The 24,292-nt window shown below is 38.9% G+C and overlaps 1 protein-coding gene across 2 annotated transcripts in view; it reads right to left on the bottom strand.

The window, feature by feature from the left end:
• The window catches only part of LOC132101654 (NT-3 growth factor receptor-like), a 107,035-nt gene extending 87,350 nt beyond the window's left edge, over nucleotides 1-19,685 (bottom strand). For both annotated transcript variants that reach the window (XM_059506762.1, XM_059506769.1), the window contains exons 1-3: nucleotides 19,138-19,685; nucleotides 6,267-6,341; nucleotides 3,201-3,272 (exon numbers count right to left, since the gene is read on the bottom strand). In XM_059506762.1, the coding sequence (XP_059362745.1) occupies nucleotides 3,201-3,272; nucleotides 6,267-6,341; nucleotides 19,138-19,385 (395 nt within the window). In that variant the 5' untranslated portion in view covers nucleotides 19,386-19,685. The remainder of the gene's footprint in view (nucleotides 1-3,200; nucleotides 3,273-6,266; nucleotides 6,342-19,137) is intronic.
• Between the last annotated feature and the right edge of the window lie 4,607 nt (nucleotides 19,686-24,292).

Raw genomic sequence — 24,292 nt, 5'->3', positions numbered from 1 at the left:
CAATGGGTCCTTCAAATTTATTAGGCTCCTGTTGATATGTGGGCTGTGGAGACACAACGTCTGGCCACCCAGTCTGTGCCCCGTCATTTAAAACACAGGACGTTTAGGACGCATAAAAACCGAAAGGTTCATTTAAGTCCATGTGTGGAATTATCAAGCGGTTTTCTTTAGGGGGCTGGGGAATTCATTGTGATGGAAATTTGGTCGAAATTAAAGAGTGTGCTATCAGTCAAACATGCCAGAAATGAAAAATAATCTACTCTATATATATATATATATACTTGTTATTGCAGATTTTTTCTCGGGTGAATCTAAAAAGACATGTGCTGGCCATATTTAACCCCAAAATCAAAAGAGGAAATTGAAGTACTGGCAACTGCTTGAAAATAGTCTCAATGTAAATCAGAAACTAAATATAGAAGGAAGAAATTAAAACAGGCGTAATTTTCTTTATGCAGAATATATTGTTTTATTTATCTCACTCGTTTTTATTAAACCCTCTTAAAAATAAAGGTTCTTTGTTAGGAATTTATAATCCCATGAAGAACCTTTAACACCCAATGAACCTTTCATTTTCACAAAAGTGGAAAAATATTCATTAGACTTAATATAGACTATTATAATTACCTCTATAGACATATTATTATTATATTCTTCAGAGAGAGAGTGTGATTCATTTATTCAGACTAGAAAAATCAACTCTATCAGAGTCAAGGAAGTCTAACATCTCAGTAGTTGTACTGTACTTAACTTATTCCTTAATCAGTATGTTTTGTCTTTTGAAAATGCTGCCCGTTACTGAAAGTGATTTATTTCCATCGGTCATTCCAGCTTCAAAAGTGGCCACTTTAATCCTCTAAGAGCCACAATTGAATAAGACATAAGTAGTCATCATCTTTTTATTAAAGTTCCTGACTGTATTTCTTAATGAGCCCACAATTAGCCTGTCCATCTGCTCTGTCCATGCCTCAAGTGAACAAAGGATGTTTTACTTTCTAGCCCATAAGTGCTTAGCCTGTTCACTTGCCTTTACCTGAGACCATTATTGCATACTCTAGAAAACCATGCATTCCTCTGGTTCTGAGACTATGACAGATATTAAAAGTCACAGACATTTTGCTTACTGGCATGAAAGGTAAAAAAATTAGTAATGAGAGTTTCAAAATGATTTCTCCTCGCTATGGTAAAAAGACCGTCTATCCATTAGTTGTGCAAGGATTCAAAGAAAGGTTAGCCAATTGAAAAGTAAAAGCTATGGTTTCCAAAAGAGACATATCTCCAAAAGGAACCTGCATTTCAGATGTAAAAAAAAAATTATCAGCAGAAAATTGTTTAAAATAATTTAGCATTAAAATAATAATTCACTCTGTCTATTTTCCACATGCATATTATTGATCTTATTGTGAACGATTCATCAATGCACATTTATTTTTTGACCTCACAATTTGTTTTTAAATTGTCAACTCGATCTTACAGTGAAACGACAGACTTGTCTCTGGTGATGTATTTTGGAGTTCTCCAATCATTAAGTAAACTTAAACCCCACTCTTTTATTACATTTACATTTACATTTAATCATTTAGCAGACGCTTTTATCCAAAGCGACTTACAAATGAGAACAACAGAAGCAGTCAGGTCAACAAGAGAACAACAACAGTATACAAGTGCCATGACAAGTCTCAGTTAGTCTAGTATAGAACGCATAGGTAGGTTTTTTTTTTTTTTTTTTTTTTTTTTTTAATTAAAAGACAAGAAAAGGAAAAGTGCTAGTGTTAGTTGGTTAAGTGCAGGCGAAAAAGATGAGTCTTTAGCTGTTTCTTGAAAATGAGTAAAGACTCAGCTGTACGAATTGAGATTGGGAGGTCATTCCACCAGCTGGGGACAGTCCAGGAAAAGGTCCTTGAGAGTGATTTTGAACTTCTTTGGGATGGTACCACAAGGCGTCGATCACTTGCAGAGCGCAAACTTCTGGAGGGCACATAAGATTTAACCAATGAGTTTAGGTAAGTTGGTGCCGTGCCAGTGGTCGTCTTGTAGGCTAGCATCAGTACCTTGAATTTGATGCGAGCAGCTACTGGTAGCCAGTGTAACCTGATGAGGAGCGGAGTAACGTGAGCTTTCTTTGGCTCATTGAAGACAACCCTCGCTGCTGCATTCTGGATCAATTGCAGAGGCTTGACAGTACATGCAGGAAGGCCCGCCAGGAGAGCATTACAATAGTCCAGTCTGGAGAGAACAAGAGCTTGGACAAGAAGTTGGGTTGCTTGCTCTGACAGGAAGGGTCTAATCTTCCTAATGTTGTATAAGGCAAACCTGCAGGACCGGGTAGTTGTAGCAATGTGGTCTGTGAAGCTTTGATGTCAGAGGAGGGGGTTCGGTGAAGAAAGGAGAAACACGTAGAGGTAGAGTCTATTTATTATAATAGACTGCAAGCTCCACATTCAACCAATCTGTCATCCAATCAACAACCCACTGATAGAACCAAGTCCCTGCATGTTTTCCTTTTCAATAGTCCCTTTCATTGGAAATATGTCAAAATACAAAAATGTTGCTACTTCCATTTGATTATAATATTAACTTGATTTACAACAGGTCACATGTTCCTGTATCAACATCATCTGTTGTTTCTACACGAAAAAAAAAAAAAACATTTTGTAGAAACAATTTTCACTCATAAATTGCTAGTAAATTTCACTATTGATTACAAAGAAACAGCAAGTAACAAATTAAATTTAACTTGACAATAATCTTTGCTTTAATTACAACTTTGAAAAATATTACTTACAATGTGTCTAACAAATAATTGGCCCAATTTTTATGGCTAGCTATTCTTGATTTGTTGATAGTTATGCCATTTCCGGGATATTGATTCACTGAGTAAAACACTGAGTAAAATCTAATCAAGTTGATTTCTGATTGAACTAACTTAATGATCAATAAACGTTAGAACGTTTGAAATTCATCCCAATGACTCGAATCTTTGGAATTGTTCACTGATTCATTCATTGCATCTTTCCGTCCATTGCATCACTACACCAGCTACTATTTTCTAATATTACAATCTGAGCTACAATATATGCACTAAATGTAGCTTGCCCAACATTGTTTACAAGTGCATGGAAGAAATCAAGATTGATTCATTTATTTAAAAGACTCTTTCAGAGAATGAAAAAAACACACTTGAAAGACATTTTACTCACATGTAGCGGAGGTGAGGGTTCTGCGCAAATGCACGTGCCTGGATTGTCCGTAAACTGCAATTTATTATTGTCCTGGGAAAAATAAAAGAGAGAGAGAGAGGCGACCACATGAAAAATGCACAGTTCCTATCAAAAACCTGTGAATGACAGGTGTCATTGACTGGCCACAAATGACAAGTATCAATCCAGCAATAATGAGGGCAAATCAATTTCCTAAGATGAGACCACCAACATTTATATTAGCCTCCACACAGCACAGTTCATCAGGTAATTTTGACTGAGGGCCCTGTTGTTGGTCATTTGCACCTGGCATTGGTGCGATCATTCAAATGTCGATCATTCAAACCTGAGGAAGCCAACAGTTCATTAGAGCCTTGCAGTTTGATATACACCGTTTATGATGACAAACTGCAGAAGCAATCTCAGTTCACCATCTTTCCCATCTCTTCAGAGAGTGTCGTTACAATAATGGTATCATCAGGGTCCCCAATTTTACAGCACTGAGCCGCAGCAGTAGCTGGAATGAATTGTGCATCCTAAAGACTCTGTGCACAGTCTCGGTGGCATTAATTGGTAATGACTGCATCCTTTTCATTACAGGAATTTAATGCAAAAAGTGATTACACTCAGAAAACCCTTATCCGGTGAACAGTAATCAGTACATAATTAGTTTTATTATTATGATGGCTCTATAGCTATAACTATTTCTAGGAATACAATTATCCATCTCTGTTATGTGGGAGATATAAGGAGGATGTTGGCCATGTTTATACCATTTCTCCACTTAACCATTCAGCTCTTAAAAGCCTGAAAACAAATGCAAGGGGCCTTATTACGAAACCCTCCTGATGGTCCTTCACGTGACACGCATGAACTTGTGGGGGTGGGATTACGAGCGTAGGCCGATATTTCATTCTGACACTGCTGCAGTTGTGCTTCTGTATGTGCTAGTGAACTCCCTACGAGCAGGTCAGTGGTCCCTACCAGTGTTTGAACTAGAAAAGTTTGGCAAAGTTTGGCTAAATAAAAATAATAATAATAATAATAATAATAATAATAATAATAAAAACATAGCACTTTAAATGTTGTTCAGGCCTTATGTACTTTGATTACCTCAAGATCTATACAAGGTTAAAAGGCTAGTTCAGCCAAAAATAAAATTATGTCATCATTTACTTACACTCATGTCCTTCCAAAACAGCATGGCGTCTTTATTCCATCAAACAAAAAAGAGATATTTTGGGTACAAACAACATTTACAAACAATAAAATAAATAACATTCTGTGTTCTGCAGAAGAAATGAGGTACATTTGGAACCAGTAAATGGTAACAGAATTATTATATTTGCATGAACTATCACTTTAAGACTTGCATTAGATGGATAGACAGATAAATGGCAGATAGATAGAAAAATGGTTGGACTGATGGATGGACAAATGATTGGATGGAAGGACAGAGGGATGGATGGATGGATGGATGGATGAATGGATGAATGGATGGATGGCCGGATAGACAGATGGTTGGATGGATGAATAAATAGATAGATGGACATACTAACAGAGATAGATGGATGGAAAATATATGGTTAGACAGTTGGACGTATGAAAGGGCAGATGAACAGATGGTTGTATGGGTGAATGGAGAGATCAATGGATGGTTAAACAGACAGTTGGATGATGGATGGATGGATGGATGGATGGATGTTAGTCACTTGGATGGATGGATGGATGGATGGATGGATGGATGATGCACAGTTGGGTGGATGGATGGATGGATGGACATGCAGATAGATAGATAGATAGATAGATAGATAGATAGATAGATAGATAGATAGATAGATAGATAGATAGATAGATAGATAGATAGATAGATAGATAGATAGATAGATGCATTTGGTTATGTAACGTTGCTATCTGCAGTGTTTGTGCTTAAAAAAAGATGTGAAGCGCAGAGCTCAACACATGCAGAAGTCAATGACCTTTAGTGGAACCTCAGAAGATAATTTAGAAGCCTGGAAAACTGTTCCCAGGTGTGGGAAGGATCAGGAGAGCCCACCATTTGCAGAAGAGAGAGCTATGTTAATGAGAAAAATGCAAATTTGAAGCTGGGAATAGTCCACTTGGCTTCCTTACTGAGGGATTAAGGAGAGTGGAGTGAGAAACTCTGTCTTGAGGATACGATGAAGAGAGGATGGGGTGAGAAAGATGGGAGGGCTTGACAGAGGTGAAAGGAAGCTCATAAGTGGAAGTGATGAAACTCTATGGGAGGTCTGGATACGCAGCAGATGGACCAGTCTTTTTCCTCCCACTAGACCTTTTCATCTATATATTTTTATATACTGTATGTACTTTTAACTACATGAAATCTTTTAACTACTGTATGTCTCACTGATGTTAAAACTGATTGTATTTTCTGAAATGAAGAACAGATGAGCAACTCGTTATTTTACTCAGTTACATTAGAATTCTCATGTTCTAATATTTCACAGTATTACTGCGTTTGATTATATTTTTGACCATCATAAGAGAAATATCTTACAGACCCCAAACTTTGAATAAAAGAGTATATAAAAAATCTAAGAATTACATAAAGCCTAATATCTAATATCTTCATATTAAAGATATTAAACCTTTCACAGTAAGAAAATAAATTAATATCACAATTTAAATGTGCAAACCCACCGCACACTTTGTAATTTTTACCATAATTTTTTCAAGTGTTACTTGCCATACTGTCTAATATAACCCAAGTGAAATCTCTTGGGTAAATGCCACTGGAGACTGTGTGAAATCAACTGTCAGACTGTGTGATATAGATCTCAGGTCTTTAGTCACGATTGACAGCGTAGAATGTGTGATCAATCATCTCCCATTTTGACATCCCCATTGACAAACAGAACTGAAATTATATTGCACAGACACAAGCAAGCCCTTGATCAAATGTCAGTAATGTTTCGCCCTGAGATTAAAGGAAGCGTTCAGCAGCCCAAATCGTAGAGTGTGAACCAGGCTTTAGTTTAAAACACAATACATCCACCAGTATAGGACCGTTCTTTTAATACTCACAGTCTCTGGAGTCCTGTGTACAGTTCCATGTCAACATCCTTAAGAATCTGCAATCCTGTCCAGTTCTCTATGTGTCTACAAAAGAAAGAGAGACATAATATTGAAAACAGAACCATTAGCACCAATTTATTAAAGCAGGGGATATTTGTTTTTGAGTTACGACAGATAAGCTTTTAGAAAAATTGTTGGAAGCATTTATTGTCCACCAGGAAAAATTGCAGTCCGATTTCTTGGAAAAGTAATAAAATATCTCTCCTAAACAAGCCATGCAATTTGACATATCATTTATTTCCGTAGTAAAAACATGCTGGATAAAATATATGCTGAAGTTTAATACTTAGGGTAGAGGTATATAACCATAAGCAACAGTAAATGTGATTTACATGCATAAAAATATGCTGATAAACATAAATGAGCACATTATGCAATGCAAGATTAAACATGTTTACAAATGATCTAAAATGATGACAGTTATTACCGCTCTCCCTTACTGTGTCATTGAACGCCATTATCAGTGTCAGAATCTGCTTGAAAACATGCTTCCATTTAATTCAGCTATTGCCAGGGCATACAGCATAGCCTTTATTTCCTATTCCACAGGCTTCTTATCTGCCAGCTAAAACAAACACAATCTGGACAGAAGTGGTCCAAGCAGGAGAAATCACAGATGTGCCGCTGACAGAACACAAGCACACACAGAAGCAAACATGCTTCTAGATCCACACACACCCTGACAATGCCACAAACCCCTAGAAGCATAGTCCAGCACAGTACATCAGGTAGATTTAATGTTTCTGTTTACAGCAGTGGAGAAACAAATGAGTCGCACTGCAGTTAATGTAATACAGCAGAGGCCTTGCTACTTTACTGCCCATTGGTTTTATACAGCGTCCTCAGGTCACTAATTTCCCCAAAGAGCATTGACTGAGCTCACCACTGAACCACATCTAAAACCACGTCTAAGACCATTTTACACTGGTCATCATGTGGAAAGTTTTTCATATATGTGTATGTATATATGTATACAATTTAACAATTATTTTATGTTATTTTATGTATATATAATGTGCAAATCAGACATTACTTGCTGGATGAAAATAAATCTATAACACTATTTATGTATGTATATATGTATGTATGTATGTATGGGCTGTAAAATCAATTAATTGTGATTAATTGCATCCAAAATAAAAGTTTGTGTTTACACAATATAAGAGTGTGTACTGTATGTAAACATATGTAAGAAATATATGTAATATGTCATATAAATCATATATAAATCATGTGTGTGTGTGTGTGTGTGTGTGTGTGTGTGTGTGTGTGTGTGTGTGTGTGTGACCCTGGACCACAACTACTTAGTCGCTGGGGTATATTTTTAGCAATAGCCAAAAAAAACATTGTATGGGTCAGAATTACCTATTTTTCATTTATGCCAAACATCATTAGGATATTAAGTAAAGATCATGTTCCATGAAGATATTTAGTAAATTACCTACCATAAATATATCAAAATGTAGTTTTTGATTAATAATATACATTGCTAAGTATTCATTTGCACAATTTAAAGGCAATTTTCTCAGTATTTAGATTTTTTGGCACCCTCAGATTCCAGATTTTCAAATAGTTGTATCTCGGCCAAATTTTGTCCGATCCTGATAAACCGTACATCAATGGAAAACGTATTTATTCAACTTTCAGGTGCTGTAGAAATCTCAACTTCGAAAAATTGACACTTAAGACTGGCTTCGTGGTCCAGGGTCACACAAACACACACACACACACACACACGCACACACACACACACACACACACACACACACACACACACACACACACACACACACTATATATATTTATATATATAATATTATATATATTATATATATTTATATATAAATATAAACAGTATACAAACATACAGTACCGACCAAAAGTCTGGACACACCTTCTCATTCAAACAGTTTTCTTTATTTTCATAACTATGAAAATTGTAGAGTCACACTGAAGGCATCAAAACTATGAATTAACACATGTGGAATTATATACATAACAAAAAAGTGTGAAACAACTGAAAATATGTCATATTCTAGGTTCTTCAAAGTAGCCACCTTTTGCTTTGATTACTGCTTTGCACACTCTTGGCATTCTCTTGATGAGCTTCAAGAGGTAGTCACCTGAAATGGTCTTCTAACAGTCTTGAAGGAGTTCCCCGAGAGATGCTTAGCACTTGTTGGCCCTTTTGCCTTCCGTCTGCGGTCCATCTCACCCCTAAACCATCTCGATTGGGTTCAGGTCCGGTGACTGTGGAGGCCAGGTCATCTGGCGCAGCACCCCATCACTCTCCTTCTTGGTCAAATAGCCCTTGATGCCTTCAGTGTGACTCTACAATTTTCATAGTCATGAAAATAAAGAAAACTCTTTGAATGAGAAGATGTGTCCAAACTTTTGGTCTGTACTGTATATTATGTAAACACAAATGTTTATTTTGGATGTGATTAATCATGATTAATCGATTTGACAGCCTTAATTTATTTATAAATTTGTAAATTATAAAAGTAATAAATTATTAAATAAATAAATTATAAAATATATATATATGTATATATGTAATTTTAAAAATAAAATATTTTTTTCCCAACAGTCTCCATCGCTTTTATTTATTTTTTATTTTTTATTTTCTAGGTATTATTATTATTTTCTATTTGAGGTGCACAAAACCATGTGAATTATTCAAATCAGTCAAAGGCTCAGAACATGTTTCATTTCAGCATCTGATGAAAAGCCTCTCTCGGGCTGCGCACAAGTTCATGTCTGTTTTCTCCATAATCTTTTCACTGGTCTCTCCATCGTTCCCAAAATCCATGCCTGGGCATGATTAATGACTTTGTTTAAATGATCTACATCACAAGTACATAGAGCTCAATGGAAAAACATTTAATAAAATAGATTGTCTCAGGTGTGCTCTTCAGACATTGATCGACAACCTTTTTATCTCAGAGTCAGGCTTTGAGTAAAGAACCCTAAAAAACCCAGAAACAATTTTTTTATCTTTATTTACTTCCATTCCAAGAATAAAGAATGCTGAAGAGCACAACTGTAAATCTGACCAATTTAATGGTTTCAAATATTATAAAAGCAATTACAATAACCATATCTGTAGAAAATTACAATATATTTCACCATGACTGCTTGAGTTAAACATACTATTTTACTCTTCACAGATTTTTTAATGGCCTTCCTTCTACTTTCACATAGCATCTGAATAAATGTAATTATTCAGAGACAGGTGTACAACATGCCTAATTTATAATGGATCTAGTCGATGAAATTACAGCAAGCCTCCATCTGTTGCTGATTTCAGCTTTTCAATCCAGGATTTGCATTTCCAGTGTATAAAAACAACATGTCTCACCTTAACCGCTAACAAGCTATGAATCATTTGTAGGTGCCTGGTTGCTGATTTGCATTTTAGATGCTGGAAATATATATGGCCTTATGTGAGACAGCACTTCTAAGGGTTTGTTAGCATTTGTTACATGGCAGTTAGAGTATGCAGGATATTTTTTTCTAAATGAACAACATCTGTAATTACAAGCAGTTGCATTTAAACTTTCTGAAGTAAATGTGAGTGATGTTTGTCTTCTGTAGTGCTATGGGGTTTTATAGATGCACTGTTATGTGCTTCCTAAGGCTCTCTGACAGGTTGTTTGCATGTTGCCAGTGTGTTTCAAATACTAGGTGTTTGCAACTGTTTAGTGTTTAAGATAGTCAACAGAACAAAGTCACAACTCTCCTGAACATGTCACATTATTACAGGTATCAAAAAGGAGCACATTACAAAAATTACAACAATCCAAGAATGTGATGAAATGAGACTTTCTGTCATATGCTCTTTCAGTTGCGTTCCAGCAGATGACATCGTGAAAAGTGTGACGAAAGTGGAAGTGCAGAAGAGAGAGCAAAACAAAACACAGGTCATGAATTAGAAGTACAAAATGAGGATTTGTACAGAAAACTATTGGAGAATTTCGATGTAAGCCAAAAGGAGACTGGTTTTCCTTTGCTGTAAGCAAAACATGGTTCTCACGAGACTAGCATATTCTTACCGGAGCCAGGTCATTTTTTAATATAACTGCCACTGAATTCATCTGAAAGAAGAAAGTCATAATGTATGACTTGAGTGTGAGTAAATCATGGGGAACTAGAATTATTCTTCTGTATATATCTCTGTGACTGGAGGGATATGAACACCTGATGTTCATAACAGGTGCACAAATGGGCCACAATGCATCAAACTGAAGAAAAAATAGATGAACTAAATACAAAGTAAACACTCGAGTATTCTCTGATATGTAGTTCTGGAAAGTCTGATTCATTCTAGTGAATTGGTTTGTTTGGATGGTTCATAAAAATGAAAAGTTTCACAAAAATGACACACTGAAATGACTCAATATTAAGTAGGCCTACTACATTTTTGATTTTATATTGTAAATGAGGGTGTTTTGTTGTATTTATTATACATATACCTGTTCAAATTTGACACTGCCACCCAAATTGAGATTTTTAAAATAAATAAATAAAGCTCTGATTAATTTATACCTTTGGTGAGTATATTTTTGGTTATAGCTTAAGATGTTAACAAGCCTATAATTTAAATACTTAACAATTAGCAAAATACACTTTTTGAAAGGAGCTTCCAGAACACTGGTCAGGCAGAAACATTGTGAGACAGCGACGACTTGATTTTAGAAAAAAAAAAAGTTATAAAGATATGAAATGACATAAAGGTGAGTCAAAAACTTTCATTTTGCAGAAAAGTGTTCTAAAACATCTGACTGTGACCAGCAAAAAAAGCAGTTACGCATTCTCAAAGGACATTTCTTCCATATTAAATATTTCTGATCCAAAGTGCTTCTGACATATTATTGAAGCTAATGCACATAAGACTTTACTTTCCCGAACTACCCGTGCCTAGGCAGGCATGCATTTAGGCCATGTATCAGTGTGCCTCACATTAACTGTATGCAATGCATCACAGCTTCATGGTCCATGACCAGAACTGGCAGTCTAAATATAGGCACAACAAAACCCCTTCTGAACTGTATCTACATTCAGCACATCTCTACCCTCCATCCACTCCTGAGCTTCAGCCAAAATGAAAATGAGCATAATTAGGTCCCATGATGTAGAGAGCATTAGACAGAGCAGCAATAGTGGCACGGACGCCAATATCTTTTTGGTGTTGGGATGCCAAAGTCACTTGCCACACCAAAGGCTACAGAGAGCACTTGTTTGGAAAACCTGCATGAGATAACTTCCTTAACACAGAATAGCAGACGATTCTGATTTTCCGCACTTTTCAGGGAAAACCGGACCACATTTTGCTCTCTCTTGAAAGGAAGATATCAAGAAAAGTTAAAACAAAGAATTTTCACATTATAACATCTGTTATGTTTTTTGCATGTTGTTAGGAGCATTCAATGCATCCTTGCTGAATTACAGTATTCATTTCTTTTTCTGATATATATATATATATATATATATATATATATATATATATATATATATATAAAACTTTGCAAGAAGACTATAGCTTACTCTGAGGCAGAGGAAGACCAGGTGAGGAAGAAGGTGACAGAACAGGAAGTCATTGGGAAGCACAAAGTGTGACACAGGAGACAGTGGCAGTGAGCACAGCAGAGAAGAGACAGAAACAGAGAGGCAGAACAAGTTGTGAACTGTCTTTAAACAGGTGAAGCCGTCTGCTCTCGTGCCCTCACTAGGTAACAAGATTACAGTCACAAACTGGAATGAAAGATATATTGTTTAGGGGTAAATTAGTTTTTTAGGTTTTCTTGGCATATTTCGTCTATTATGTTGAATATTTGTGAGGGGGAGATTAAGTCTGTGTATGTGTGTGTGTGTGTGTGTGTGTGTGTGCTGGGGGGTAATTTGTATAATGAGAATTGCCTTATTGCGCTGAATTACATTACTAATATTGCTTCATGTTTCACCAGATCCAAACCTCAACATAGGACACAAAGAATTTCCTAGGGACCCAACAGCCTGAAACATGTAATGTTAAAATACAAAGCTTTAGATGTAAAAATGTGTCTAGCTAATTTAACATAAATGAGAACAAGCATTAGAGATATGTTCTTTCTCATTAAAATTTATTTTCTGATAGCACACAAATCGTGTAGAACACTTTCTTTGTACGTTTAAGGGAGACATTGTTTGTTTGTTTGCATTTGCAGTGCCCCACATTTTCTGGCATTGTAGTTTTGGAAAGAAGTGTCTGTGTTAATAAATGAAAAGATACTCTAATTTTGATTTACACTTTGAAAATGTCATTTTTAGATATTTAAAGTATGATAAATTAATCAGATTAGTCAGATATCATTCATTTGTGGCCTCATGGGATAACTGTAGGTTTTATTAATACTGTGAATCCAACACTTTTTACACAGTTTTTCGCCTAATCGAGTGCAGTGTTAGTTCAGTCAGGCCATGGAGGCATAGGCTGCGACCAGCTGATGCGGTCAGCTTTCAAATATCTCCAATCACTACCATTCTCCAATTAGACACGGGACATATATACGTGGCACTACTGCTCAGTAAGCATGCTCAAGTAGCTCGCAACACCTCCCTCCCTCCCCATTATGAGCATGAGCATATTACCGTGCACCTTCTGGTTGTCGTCTCTTTGTTTCAGATCACTTAGGCTTTCAAGTCCCAGTTGGCATGGACCTCACTGAGGTCCACTGAGAGACACTCATCCTCATAACAAAGCTACAGGATAGACGTCCCACTGCCACATCTACACAATTACCACGGTTTGCTTTTAAAAACATTATTAAGTGTCTTAATTCTCATGTATTTCCAAGCTGATGGTTCCAGGGGTTGTTAATGTTTAAGCTCTTGTATGTTCAATTTATTTGGGAGCAAAAACCCTCATAAGGAACCATACCGCCAAAGATAAATTGTGTTCAATAAACTCAAGTAACTTGCCAAAGTGGTCCTGTCTGAACTATATATTAGAGATTTGATTATGATTTGATCACTGATGTAAATGAAATTTATGCAAAACCATTGTTTCTAAGCTAAATAAGCAAATTATTCGATGAATACGTCATTGAATTCATTCATTCAGACAATTTGTTTTAAAACAACTTTGGCTCCATCGTTTATGGATTACAAATAGAAAAAAGAAAAACAATTAACTGGTCTTTAACGATAACAAACATTGGAGATTAATCTACAATTTTAAATTAATTAGGTGTCATATAAATATTCATTGACAGAATATATGTAAACAACACTATATTGCTTATAAACTTGCTACTAATGCTGCATCCTTTATTGGATGGGTACCGGCAACCACATTAAAATTAAAATAAAATACTGCTGTCTATGACTTGTTGTTGATTCCTTGGGGCAAAACATCAGCAGCAGCAACGGAGCAGGTATCCCTGTCAACAAGCCTTCTAGTACTATTTCATGTAGCTCTTTCTTTTGTGCACTCAATATGTCTTGTCTTGAGTAGAGTAATACATGGAATATCCCCTGATGAGCATTCTATCAGCCCATTGTTGTACGAGAAGCTTTTAAATAAAATACCGGATCACTGTTCACTTTTGTACTGGCAAGAAGCCCAAAGTGCCATACAGCATGCAAATCTGGGAAACTTTCGGCTGTGAAAATAAAGTGTGTTTAAAGCACGTCCCATCTGGGGTCCGGGTACATACATGCTGTTGATCATAATCTGCAGCCCACCAGCTGGGACAGCAAATATAGTGTGTGCTCACGCACAAGTGTACACTAACTTCCTCTAGTTCCCCACGCCTACAACAAGTGATAACTAACTAAATTCTGATTCAAATTAAGTAAGGACGGATATGCATTGTGAGAAATCATGCAGCCCAACTGTGAAATAGTGGTTCAGAAGTGTTGCGTTTCCTTCGTAGTCCCTGTGGGACACATAAAAGCAGCTTTCTGTAAGAGTTGAACCTTTTCTTTCCATTATGCCTGCTGCTTACACTGATCCTTTTGAACTGAATTGAGGGGAAACACACAAAAAGTTACTGTAATAAACAGCTAAGTGACTGATTTCAAAGGTTTCACTCAAAAAAAAAAAACATTTTATAAATCTAAAAGGAAATTTTCACAATCTTTTTCATTAGACTATAGTATTGCATTACCCCATCTGTGAGTCTCCTGTGCACTTGCTGGCTTTGTATAGTCCTTCAAATTAGCAACTTACAAGGTTTTATTATATTTAGGGTGCTGCCTTAAAAGTTGGCTGTGTGTATACACACATATAACAGAGACAAGTAATGGTGTCTGAAGCTGGATTATAATAACAGAGACGTTTAAAATAGAATAGTGACAGTGACAGCAATTTTTCCATATAATATACGTCAGATTGCAAGCCATTGGAGAATCTCAGCTGACAAGAACCGTACATTTTCCATTTAAAGTCTTCCTGCTGTATTTCAATTTCAATCTCCATATCTACTCAGCTCATATTCTTGAAGGAAAGAAAGAAAGCATGAGCGTCTTACAGTTTTAATTTCATGATATTATATAAACCTGTACGTCTGAGGTTCTGAAATCTATTCCAGCATGTTATGCCGCAGGCATTTTAATATACAGGTTTGTGGACTGCATCTAAAACTTTGTAGCCTAGGTCTTTACCCTATTAGTTTAAAATGCAATCATTACCAGCCTATAGTGTGCACAAATTAGGCTTTCAAAGAGAAAATGTTAATTAAATTGGATCTAAATGTAGTTGTGTTGGTAAGGAATTTGTGGCATGTAGGATTTTACGTGACCTAGAAAAGGAGGATCAAAGGAATTTTGTTCATGGATTCAATATTTCATGGTGGAATAATGGCGTCTTGAAAGTCAAGTTCTGTGGTGGCTGACAAAATCAGTGCAGCATCGAAAAGAGTGTCATTGTGGCGTAGTGCTGCTGTCATACAACTGCTGCTGCCATTAAACTATATGTAGCTTTGTTTTTACCGCCTTGAGAAACAGACACCAAGGGTAAAAATCACAAATGTGAGATGTGTGCCTCCCAGCTACCATATTATTATTTCATGATGTGATCTTTTTAATAAGATATCTTGCTCATGTAATTTGAACTGTCACATTGTTTCACTCTCTGCCCTCGCACTGATTCTTGAGACAATAAGTGAAAAAAAGGCTACAGGTGAGAAACTATGACAGAAATTATTTAAAACCTTTTCTTTTGAGACAAATAAATTAAACATTTATGGCCCTTTGCCGTCACTAATTTTATCCCTTAAAACTCACCTTTGAAAATCAATATTACATATTTGTAAATGGTTTCTTCATGCCTTTAAATGGCTTCAGAATAACTCTACACATTTACCTCATTAAATCTTTGAGGACCCATGAATATGCAAATTAGTCCCCGCCTTCATACAATTCGGCTCCACTTTTAAATCCTTTAACTGAAGTAGTAAATGCTCCACAATTGCAAGTGCCAATATTGGATTAATTCAGCCAGATATCTCTGAACCAGAAACAGATTTCAGAGAAGAGTAGGAAGAGCGAATTACAAAGGTAAGATTAATCAGATTGGTAATGCATTTTAAGTATCGCTCTCTACAACATACTTTTTATCATTAGCCTTGTGGTGGTTTCAAACTGCATTTCTAAGCATTTCTTTTGTTACACTGCAGGAGGAAATGCTCAACAGTAGTGTTGTCTGATTAATTTGTTTTTAGTTTTGCCCTTAAGCATATTAAAAACACCAGATTTTCACTTAAAGTAAAAATATTGATATTTTCAAAACTAAACTAAAATTATGGCATGTTTTGCCTCATGAATCGGCGCTGGATCAAATGAAATGCTACATCAGTTTAAACTGGCTCAAACTGTACAGACGCTCCAGTTTCTTTCTATATCCATATATACATTATACAACATAATTATGCATTATGCTGCAATAAGCACTGCAGCTCCTTCAGATGAACTTTAGCTATCGGAAGACTCTCTAATTACATGTGCAATGACAATAAAGTTGAATCTAATCTAATTATAAAGAATAGTGCTGGTTTTGACCTAGAAACCTCACTATTAACACACAGACTCAGGCACATTTCCAATTAAGAAGGCAGCAAGGTTAAACAACTCTTTATAACATTACATTGTGGGATACATTTGCTAATTATATATATATATATATATATATATATATATATATATATATATATATATATATATATATAAAATAAAAACTATAAGCTCTGTTCAAAAACAAATCCTCACTGCTTCTATAGAGCTCTATAGTCCTCTTCTCCTAAACTCTTTCCCATCACCCATTTAGTGACCGTCCAGGTTCAGAGACGAGGTTAGGAAGGAGAAATGAGCTCAAACCTCATAATCTAACACAATAATAAGGACAAAATATGGCACTGGATGTTATTGATTCATTTTTATTAATTTATTATGAATGGATGGAATATCCAATGTTATTGTACACGTATTATCACTTTTTAAACAAGGAGTCATGAGCATTGGTGTAGCAACTCTCAGACAGTCACATTTAATTGTAATTTTTAAAAGAAAAAGGAAAATAAATCACATTTTGTATTAAGCAGATGAAGCCTGCTTTTAGGACCATTAAGGTTTTTTTTCTTTTTTTCGTTGTGACATTATGTTCATGGGAATTAAGCACTTTCCTTCCAAATTCTCATTACAATAATGTGTCTGGATGTTTTACTTTTGAGGGTTTTTTGTTGTAATTAGCATTATTCTCAGCTGTGATTCTCATCAGATTCTCATTACTGTAATATGGTCATATATTGTTTACTTTTTACTGGATAAATACATATTGCATTTACAAATACACAATGATGTATAAATGTGCATTATTTGTTCTTAATTAGATATTTTTTAAGATGAGAACTGCCAGAAAATAATGCCTTACCTTAATAATGGCAAATATCTATCTATCTATATACATATTAAATAATTTGTTACTTTTTGGAATATGAGCTGGGCATGCTCTTGACAAATCATATGAGATTTCCGTTTATGGGCGATTAATCACTATAATATATATATTTTTTTTCTTCGGCAGTTTCTCTCTGTACACTACAGTATGTCTAACACAACTATTGTTTGTCTCCATGACAAGCTAATTAAAATACAATCACCTTCGAAACAAACTTCAAAAGCTCGAACAGCTCAACCCGAGCCTCATTTCCAGATCTCAAGCACTTCCTTTTTGAACCTCCTCTGCTCCCACAGGTTATCAATTCGTCTTTTGATTGTTGTCTCGGAAGGTGCTTCATTTATATTCCTCAGTAAAAGAGGGGCCCCCGCAGATGGTTCAGAGTAACCCGGGTACTCTGATCTACAGTCAGCTTCCCCAACAAAATCCCTATTATAGCCATTACAAGACAATTTTGATTTGCTTGCACTAAGTCATATGATCAGTTTCAAAAGTTATTGCAAGAACATTACAAACCACTTGTGCTCTCTTTTGAATAAAACTTGAATGCATTACATATGCATTGCAATAAAAGATACATAAAATTTAATAATATAAATTTGAAGAATTCTTGATGTAACTGCAATAGAAATATGTAGTTTATAATCAGCTATATGTGCTACTATTTAGTACCAGACTAAACTTAATCTCAGTGGAAAAAAAAGAAAAAAATGTATATATATATATATATATATATATATATATATTATATTTTATTCAAAAATACATTAGATAACTTCGATTTTTGATTGAGATTTTGATTGAAACACACATTAGGTAACTTAGAGAAATAAACACTAATTACATCCATTTTGCCTCAGACCAAATTTAATTGAACTCAAAAATAAAAGATTTTGGTTTTAAAAGCTTCATTGAGGAAGACAAACCAGCTCTTACACAGAACTCCACACACAAAGAACAGACACTTTGCCTAAAAAACTGAAACTTTGAGAGATCCCCTCCATTTTCTGTACCAGCAACTAAATAAATAATGTGTTCACTGAAATAACACTGCCATGTAACATGGTATACAGCCAGCCATGAAATGAACAAACAGAAAGATGGAAGGATAGAGTGACAGCAAGAAAAACAGATAGATATCTCCCGAATTTTATATAAATATGTAAGTTTTATAACAGAACAAGGCTGTAAATGTAATCACCCAGTTTGTAGGAGCTGTCCAGAGTTCTGAATGAAAGAAATCTCAGTAACCTGTTGGTGTACAGCTGCTCGCTTCAATTCATTCATTACCAGCCTTACATTATCACTGCAATCACTTCTATAATATAAATGCCACAACAATGGATTTATGTTTATACCTGAATACTAATGAGTACCTGCAAACAATCCATTTTGAGCAATAAAGGTAGAATGGACAATGGGCTACTAATTCCAATGTCTGAGCTTGCAGTCATTTCAAAATTAGCATTTCCTAGGGGTGGGGGGGGGTCTTTCAATAATATGAAAAAAAGACTGCATTGATTAAATCAATTAGGACTCAAACAGGTTCTTACATGCTTTGATCATTCATGGATGCAGAAGGAACGACATAAAATTGGCACCAAAACGGCATTAGCATCATAGATATCCTCAACGTTTGATAGTATGCTAAAACGCTCTTGAATAAAAGGGGAGAAATAATTTTTTCGGTGTCTTTGATATTGTAAATCTCTAAATCAGCGAATTAGTTTTGAAATGCATATAATACAACATAAAAGTTGATATAATTGTGCATATATGATACAGAACCCAAGTTTGACTATACGAGGAAGTCGCGGCGAAATATATATTTATATAGATCAACATTTTGCGCAGTAGAAAGGGGACGCACAGAAGCCCACTTACATGGACGTGATGTTCCTGAAGAGATCTTCAATGTCATTATTGTTACTGCCATTGCTCGCCGGATCTTGTAGAGCAAGTAAAGGGAAGAAATTCCCACTGTCGGACTTATTGCAATAGATCTCAATGGGCGAACAGCTGCATGTTAATGGACAATCGAGCATGGAGCTCCAATAACCCTGGAAGATGCTTGAAAGAAAGAGAAGCCTCCAGATGAACACTGGAACCGCAGAACAGAACCATACATCCATGACTTCTGGGTCCAAAACGACTCGATGTCTTCCAGGGCTGATGAGGATGGTGATGATGAAGATCGCTGATGAAGATATGAGTGTTAAATCTCTAAACGCGTTCGCTACATAAGAGTGCGCGCGACTGGGAACATCATATGAGGTTGGAATCGTGATCTGGTCGCCTTATCAAAAGAACAAGTGTAAATGCCACAACTCGCCTCGACTTTCCATTCCACAGTCCATCATAGAGATGCTCTCAGTGTCCAAGCCAGAGGAAAGTACCGCTGAAAGCGGCGATGCTCCGGATGACGAGTATAAAGTCCCACCTACTGGACAGAATTAAGACTGACACCTGCAAGAGGAGGAGGAGGAATCAGATTCCCGACCAACAAAGGCTATTATGTAAGACCACTGCGCAGAAAAAAAAGAAAAAAAAACTGCGTTTATTCCAGTTTCATTAGTGATGCGTTTTCTTTCCCCTAAAATTAGTTATGTTCAAGTCTTTTTATATCGTTGACTTTGTTTCATGGTTGTAGCATGCAAACTACACTGGAAATTGATTAGTAAAGTAGGAAAACCATGCATATTTAAACTTTTATTCTAGTGCTATGAGTTTACCCATAGACTTCTATTGCAAGTGCATTACTGTAAACACGCTTTTTGATTGTTTTTGTAAATTATGATTTTGGATTATTGTCCAAATTGTTGTACTTTAACCTAAAAGAGTTGAGTTGAGTTACACCAATAAAAGTCACTTTAATGGTCAGATCAGGTATAAATAGCTTTTAGTTCTCTTATGAGAGCTCTCTCGTACTGCGTCTAAGCTAAGACGCTACAGGAAAAGTCTCTTTTCACGAAATACTGAAGCAAAAAATTATCCTTAATTTTGTATTTTTGTAAAGCGCATTTGCAACAGTACACAGCCATAGGTGAGACGGCTCGTTCGCTCATTGGCTTGTTCTGCGGCAACTGCACAGCCTATCGAGCGCAGGCTGATGCAACATCAGACCAATAAGGGCGCCTCGCGCCCTTCTTGCCACTTCCCGCCGAAACGGGTGTTGCCCAACCTATAAAAGGAGCTCGAAAAGGCTGACTCACCTGATTTTTCATCTCTTCAGCGAAGCTCATGCATCGCTGGATCACGGAGGAAGCAAGCGCCGTCTGAAAGAGCATATCAGCAAGACGAGCCATTCTGAAGCTGCTGGCATCGCCGCCTTCCACTGCCGTTCCTGCTGCGCTATCCGGTGCCCATATCCTGTACATCCTTTATCTGTTATATCCTGTGTGTGTGTTCGCCCTGCGACGCACATTCACAAAAGAGCTGCGTCTTTTTAAAGATGCCCTCGTGCGGCTCGTGCAGAGCCCCGCTCAGCGAAGGAGATCGTCACGTCATCTGCGTCTCCTGTCTGGGTGAGGACCATGCAGCGATCACGCTCGCTGACGTCAGATGCCCTCATTGCGAGTTAATGCCCAACCTGTCCTCCAACCAATTCGCTCGTATAGGTCGTTTGTCCAAATCCCTGAAATACGACCCATCAGAGCGTATCCTACAATTGCGCCCCTATCGGCAAAACGTCGTTTTCATATTAATGTTTTGTATTCTTTTATTTGCACTCTGGTTTGTGTTTCCTGTAGCTCAGTTGGTAGATTATTGCGCTATACCTTGATATGTTATCATGGGTTCGATCCCAGGGAACGGATGTTTACGAAAATGTATATGCTCAATAAATCATAATTTAGCATGATTTCTGTGAGGGTTAGGTTTAGGGGTGGGGTTAGGTTAGGTGTGGTCATTCGAACGAATAAGCAACCTAGTAAAATATGTAGGAAATACTGTGAGATCGGTGTAAAAAGCCCACACATTGCATTTAAATAAATGTGCGTTTTGATTGGTAATGACGTGATACGTCATTTCATGACGACAGACGCAACGCGATACTTTCATTATTTTTACACCCGCTAGATGGCGCTTAACTTTAAAACGTAAATATGGGTCGTAATAAGGTGCTTTTACAAACGACCTATATGGTCGTTTTTTATTGGAGGACAGGCTCTAATGCCTATGGTGACTCTGAGGACTCGCCTGGCATCCTTCTCGAAGCCTGCATCATCTGCTGCGCCGCAGCGCCGTAAGAAGCACCGCTCGCAGCGCCTACCAGAACCGCCTCCAGCTCGGCCGAGCTCGCCGGTTCCCTCCGCTTCGCCGGCCTCCCCTGTATCGCTTCCCGATGTTCAGCGTCCGCTGCTTGCCGACGTGTCATCTGAGGAAGTGGATCTCAGGCCCGCGTCGGAGGAAGAAGACACGTGCTCTCTGCTTGCTTCGGGCAGTGAGGGTTGGGCGAGCTCCGTGGATCTCGCGCCCGCTGCTCAGAGGCCCAGCAGACGGGGGGATATCGATAAGAAGCTGATGCGTGTACTCTCGCTGGCCGCGGCGAGCCTCAGCCTCGAGTGGTCTGCACCAGCGCCCCCTTCACGTTCCCGGCTGGATGGTAGCTATCTTCCGGATGAGCGCTCTTCCTCAAGCTCAAAGCACGCCCCTTTTCTTCCTAAGCTTCACGAAGAAGTGGCGAAAGCTTGGGACGCTCCATTCTCGGCGAGAATCCGCTCATCTGTTTCGCCAGCATTCTCCACACTGGACGGTGCTAAGAACAGAGGCTACCTGTCACTTCCGCCGGTGGAACAGGCTATAGCAGCGCACCTTTGCCCGCCCTCTGCTGGACGGCGGACTAAAGCGGCGTTGCCATCCAAAGCCTGCCGTATGACGTCATCGCTGCTCGCACTGATATTCTCTGCTGCTGGGCAGGCTGCGTCTGCGCTACACACCATGGCTACGCTACAGATTTTCCAGGGCGATCTCCTCCGCAAGCTGGATGAGATGGGACCTGAAGCAATCTGTCTCGGGGATCTGAGGAGTGCTTCGGATCTCTCCCTCCGCGCTACTAAGTCCGCTGCACAGGCCATGGGACGGGTTATGGCTTCCGCTACAGTGGCTGAGAGGCATTTGTGGCTGACGCTTTCTGACATCAAGGAGTCTGAGCACGCTGCGTTCCTTGACGCGCCGCTAACTCCTGCCGGCCTCTTCGGATCCTCCGTCAACGAGTTTGTGGAGAGATTCACCGAGGACCAGAAAGCTTCGCAGGCGTTCAAGCACTACTTGCCGAAGCGCTCCAGTTCTGCAGCTAGCCGCTCTAGACCGGCCCCACAGAGCTCTCAGTCACGCCCACCGCCTCCTGCTGCGTCATCGCGACAGCGTCAGCAAAACAGCTTGGGACCCCGTTCTCGCTCTTCAAGCCGTCGCCCCACGCCGCGGGAGCCGCGGCAGAGGATTGCGGTGAAGCCAGAAGCCCCGAAAGCATCCTAGCACTGCTGGGAAAGCGCCAGTGTTCGAGTTCCGCTGCGGCCGAGCTCTCACCCAAGCGCGCCGCTGTTGCAGTTCCAAGAGTTGTGACTGCCTCAGTGTCCTCTGCAATGCGCAAGCCTGCACGAGTGCCCGCTTGCCTGCACACAAAAGCCGTTAACACGGCTACCCAGATGTTTCACAAAAAGAGTGTTTTTTCTGGTGTTCCGGCCACGGCCGATGGTGCTATAAATGTTGTGACGATGCCCACTCCTCAGTGCCCATCTCCACATGTAAGCACAGCCCTGCACACAGGGCCTGCGCCCATAATGACGACTCAAGTCGGTCGCGCACACTGCATAGTAAACGTGCCCACCCCTCAGTGCCCACAATTACTATGTCACACGCGTCATGTGGTTTCTGTAAAAACGAAACCCGTGCACGCTCGTCCGGCCACGGCCGATGGTGCTATAAATGCAGTGACGATGCCCTCTACTCAGTGCCCATCTCCACATGTAAGCACAGCCCTGCACACAGGGCTAGCGCACATAAGATCGACACAGATCGGTCGAGCGCGCCGCATAGTAAACGTGCCCACTTCCCAGTGCCCACATACACTATGTCACATACGGCGCGGGGTTTCTGTAAAAACGAGGCCCGTGCACGTACATTCTGCACAGGCAGACAGCAAGTTGAAAGTGGTAAATGTGCACACATGCAGCCCACGGTTACTCGCAGATATATCGAGTCCCACGGGACCCGCTCAGCCTCCCCCCAGTCGGTTAAGCGCCGGGACGGGGTCGAGGAAGAGCAATCTGCCCGCTGTGATCAGCGCATCCAGCCCTTAGCCATTCATGCAGATGCATGGTCAGCGCTTCCAGGGGTTTCGGATTGGGTGCTAGGCATTATAAAGAGAGGCTACTCGCTACAGTTTTCTTGACGCCCACCGTGCTTTTCAGTGCGCGTCGAAACTACGGTCAAAACAGAAGTAGCACACATACTTCGGGCCGAAATATCAAAACTGTTGAGCAAAGGGGCTGTAGAGCCTGTGTCTCAAGCTCAAAGCGAGGGGTGGCCCAAGAGAGACGGGGGTCTCAGGCCCATACTGGATCTAAGACAGCTGAACAAGGCATTGATGAAACACAGTTTCAAAATGCTCACGACCAGGAAGCTCCTTGCACAGATTCGCAGAGGGGACTAGTTCATGTCAATAGATCTGAAGGACGCGTATTTTCAAATACAGATAGCGTCAAACCACAGGCGATATTTGTGATTCGCCTTCGAGGGCCAGGCATACCAGTTTACAGTCCTGCCATTCGGCTTGTCCGTAGCTCCTCGTACATTTACGAGGTGCATGGATGCAGCGCTCGCTCCTCTCAGACTCAGAGGCATACGAGTGCTGAATTATTTGGATGACTGGCTGGTTCTGGCCCAATCACGAGCGGAGCTCGTGGACCACAGGGCCGTTTTACTCGATCACCTCGAGAAGCTCGGCCTCAGTGTCAATTGGGCGAAGAGTTCGCTGAACCCCAGTCAGACGATCCTGTTTCTGGGTATAGTTCTGAACTCGTGTTCCATGACGGCGCGG

Source organism: Carassius carassius, chromosome 2 (genome assembly GCF_963082965.1).
Source record: "Carassius carassius chromosome 2, fCarCar2.1, whole genome shotgun sequence".
NCBI classification, from domain to species: domain Eukaryota; kingdom Metazoa; phylum Chordata; class Actinopteri; order Cypriniformes; family Cyprinidae; genus Carassius; species Carassius carassius.
The sequence above is the reverse complement of the archived record's forward strand: the minus strand, read 5'-3'. Positions and strand labels throughout refer to the sequence as shown.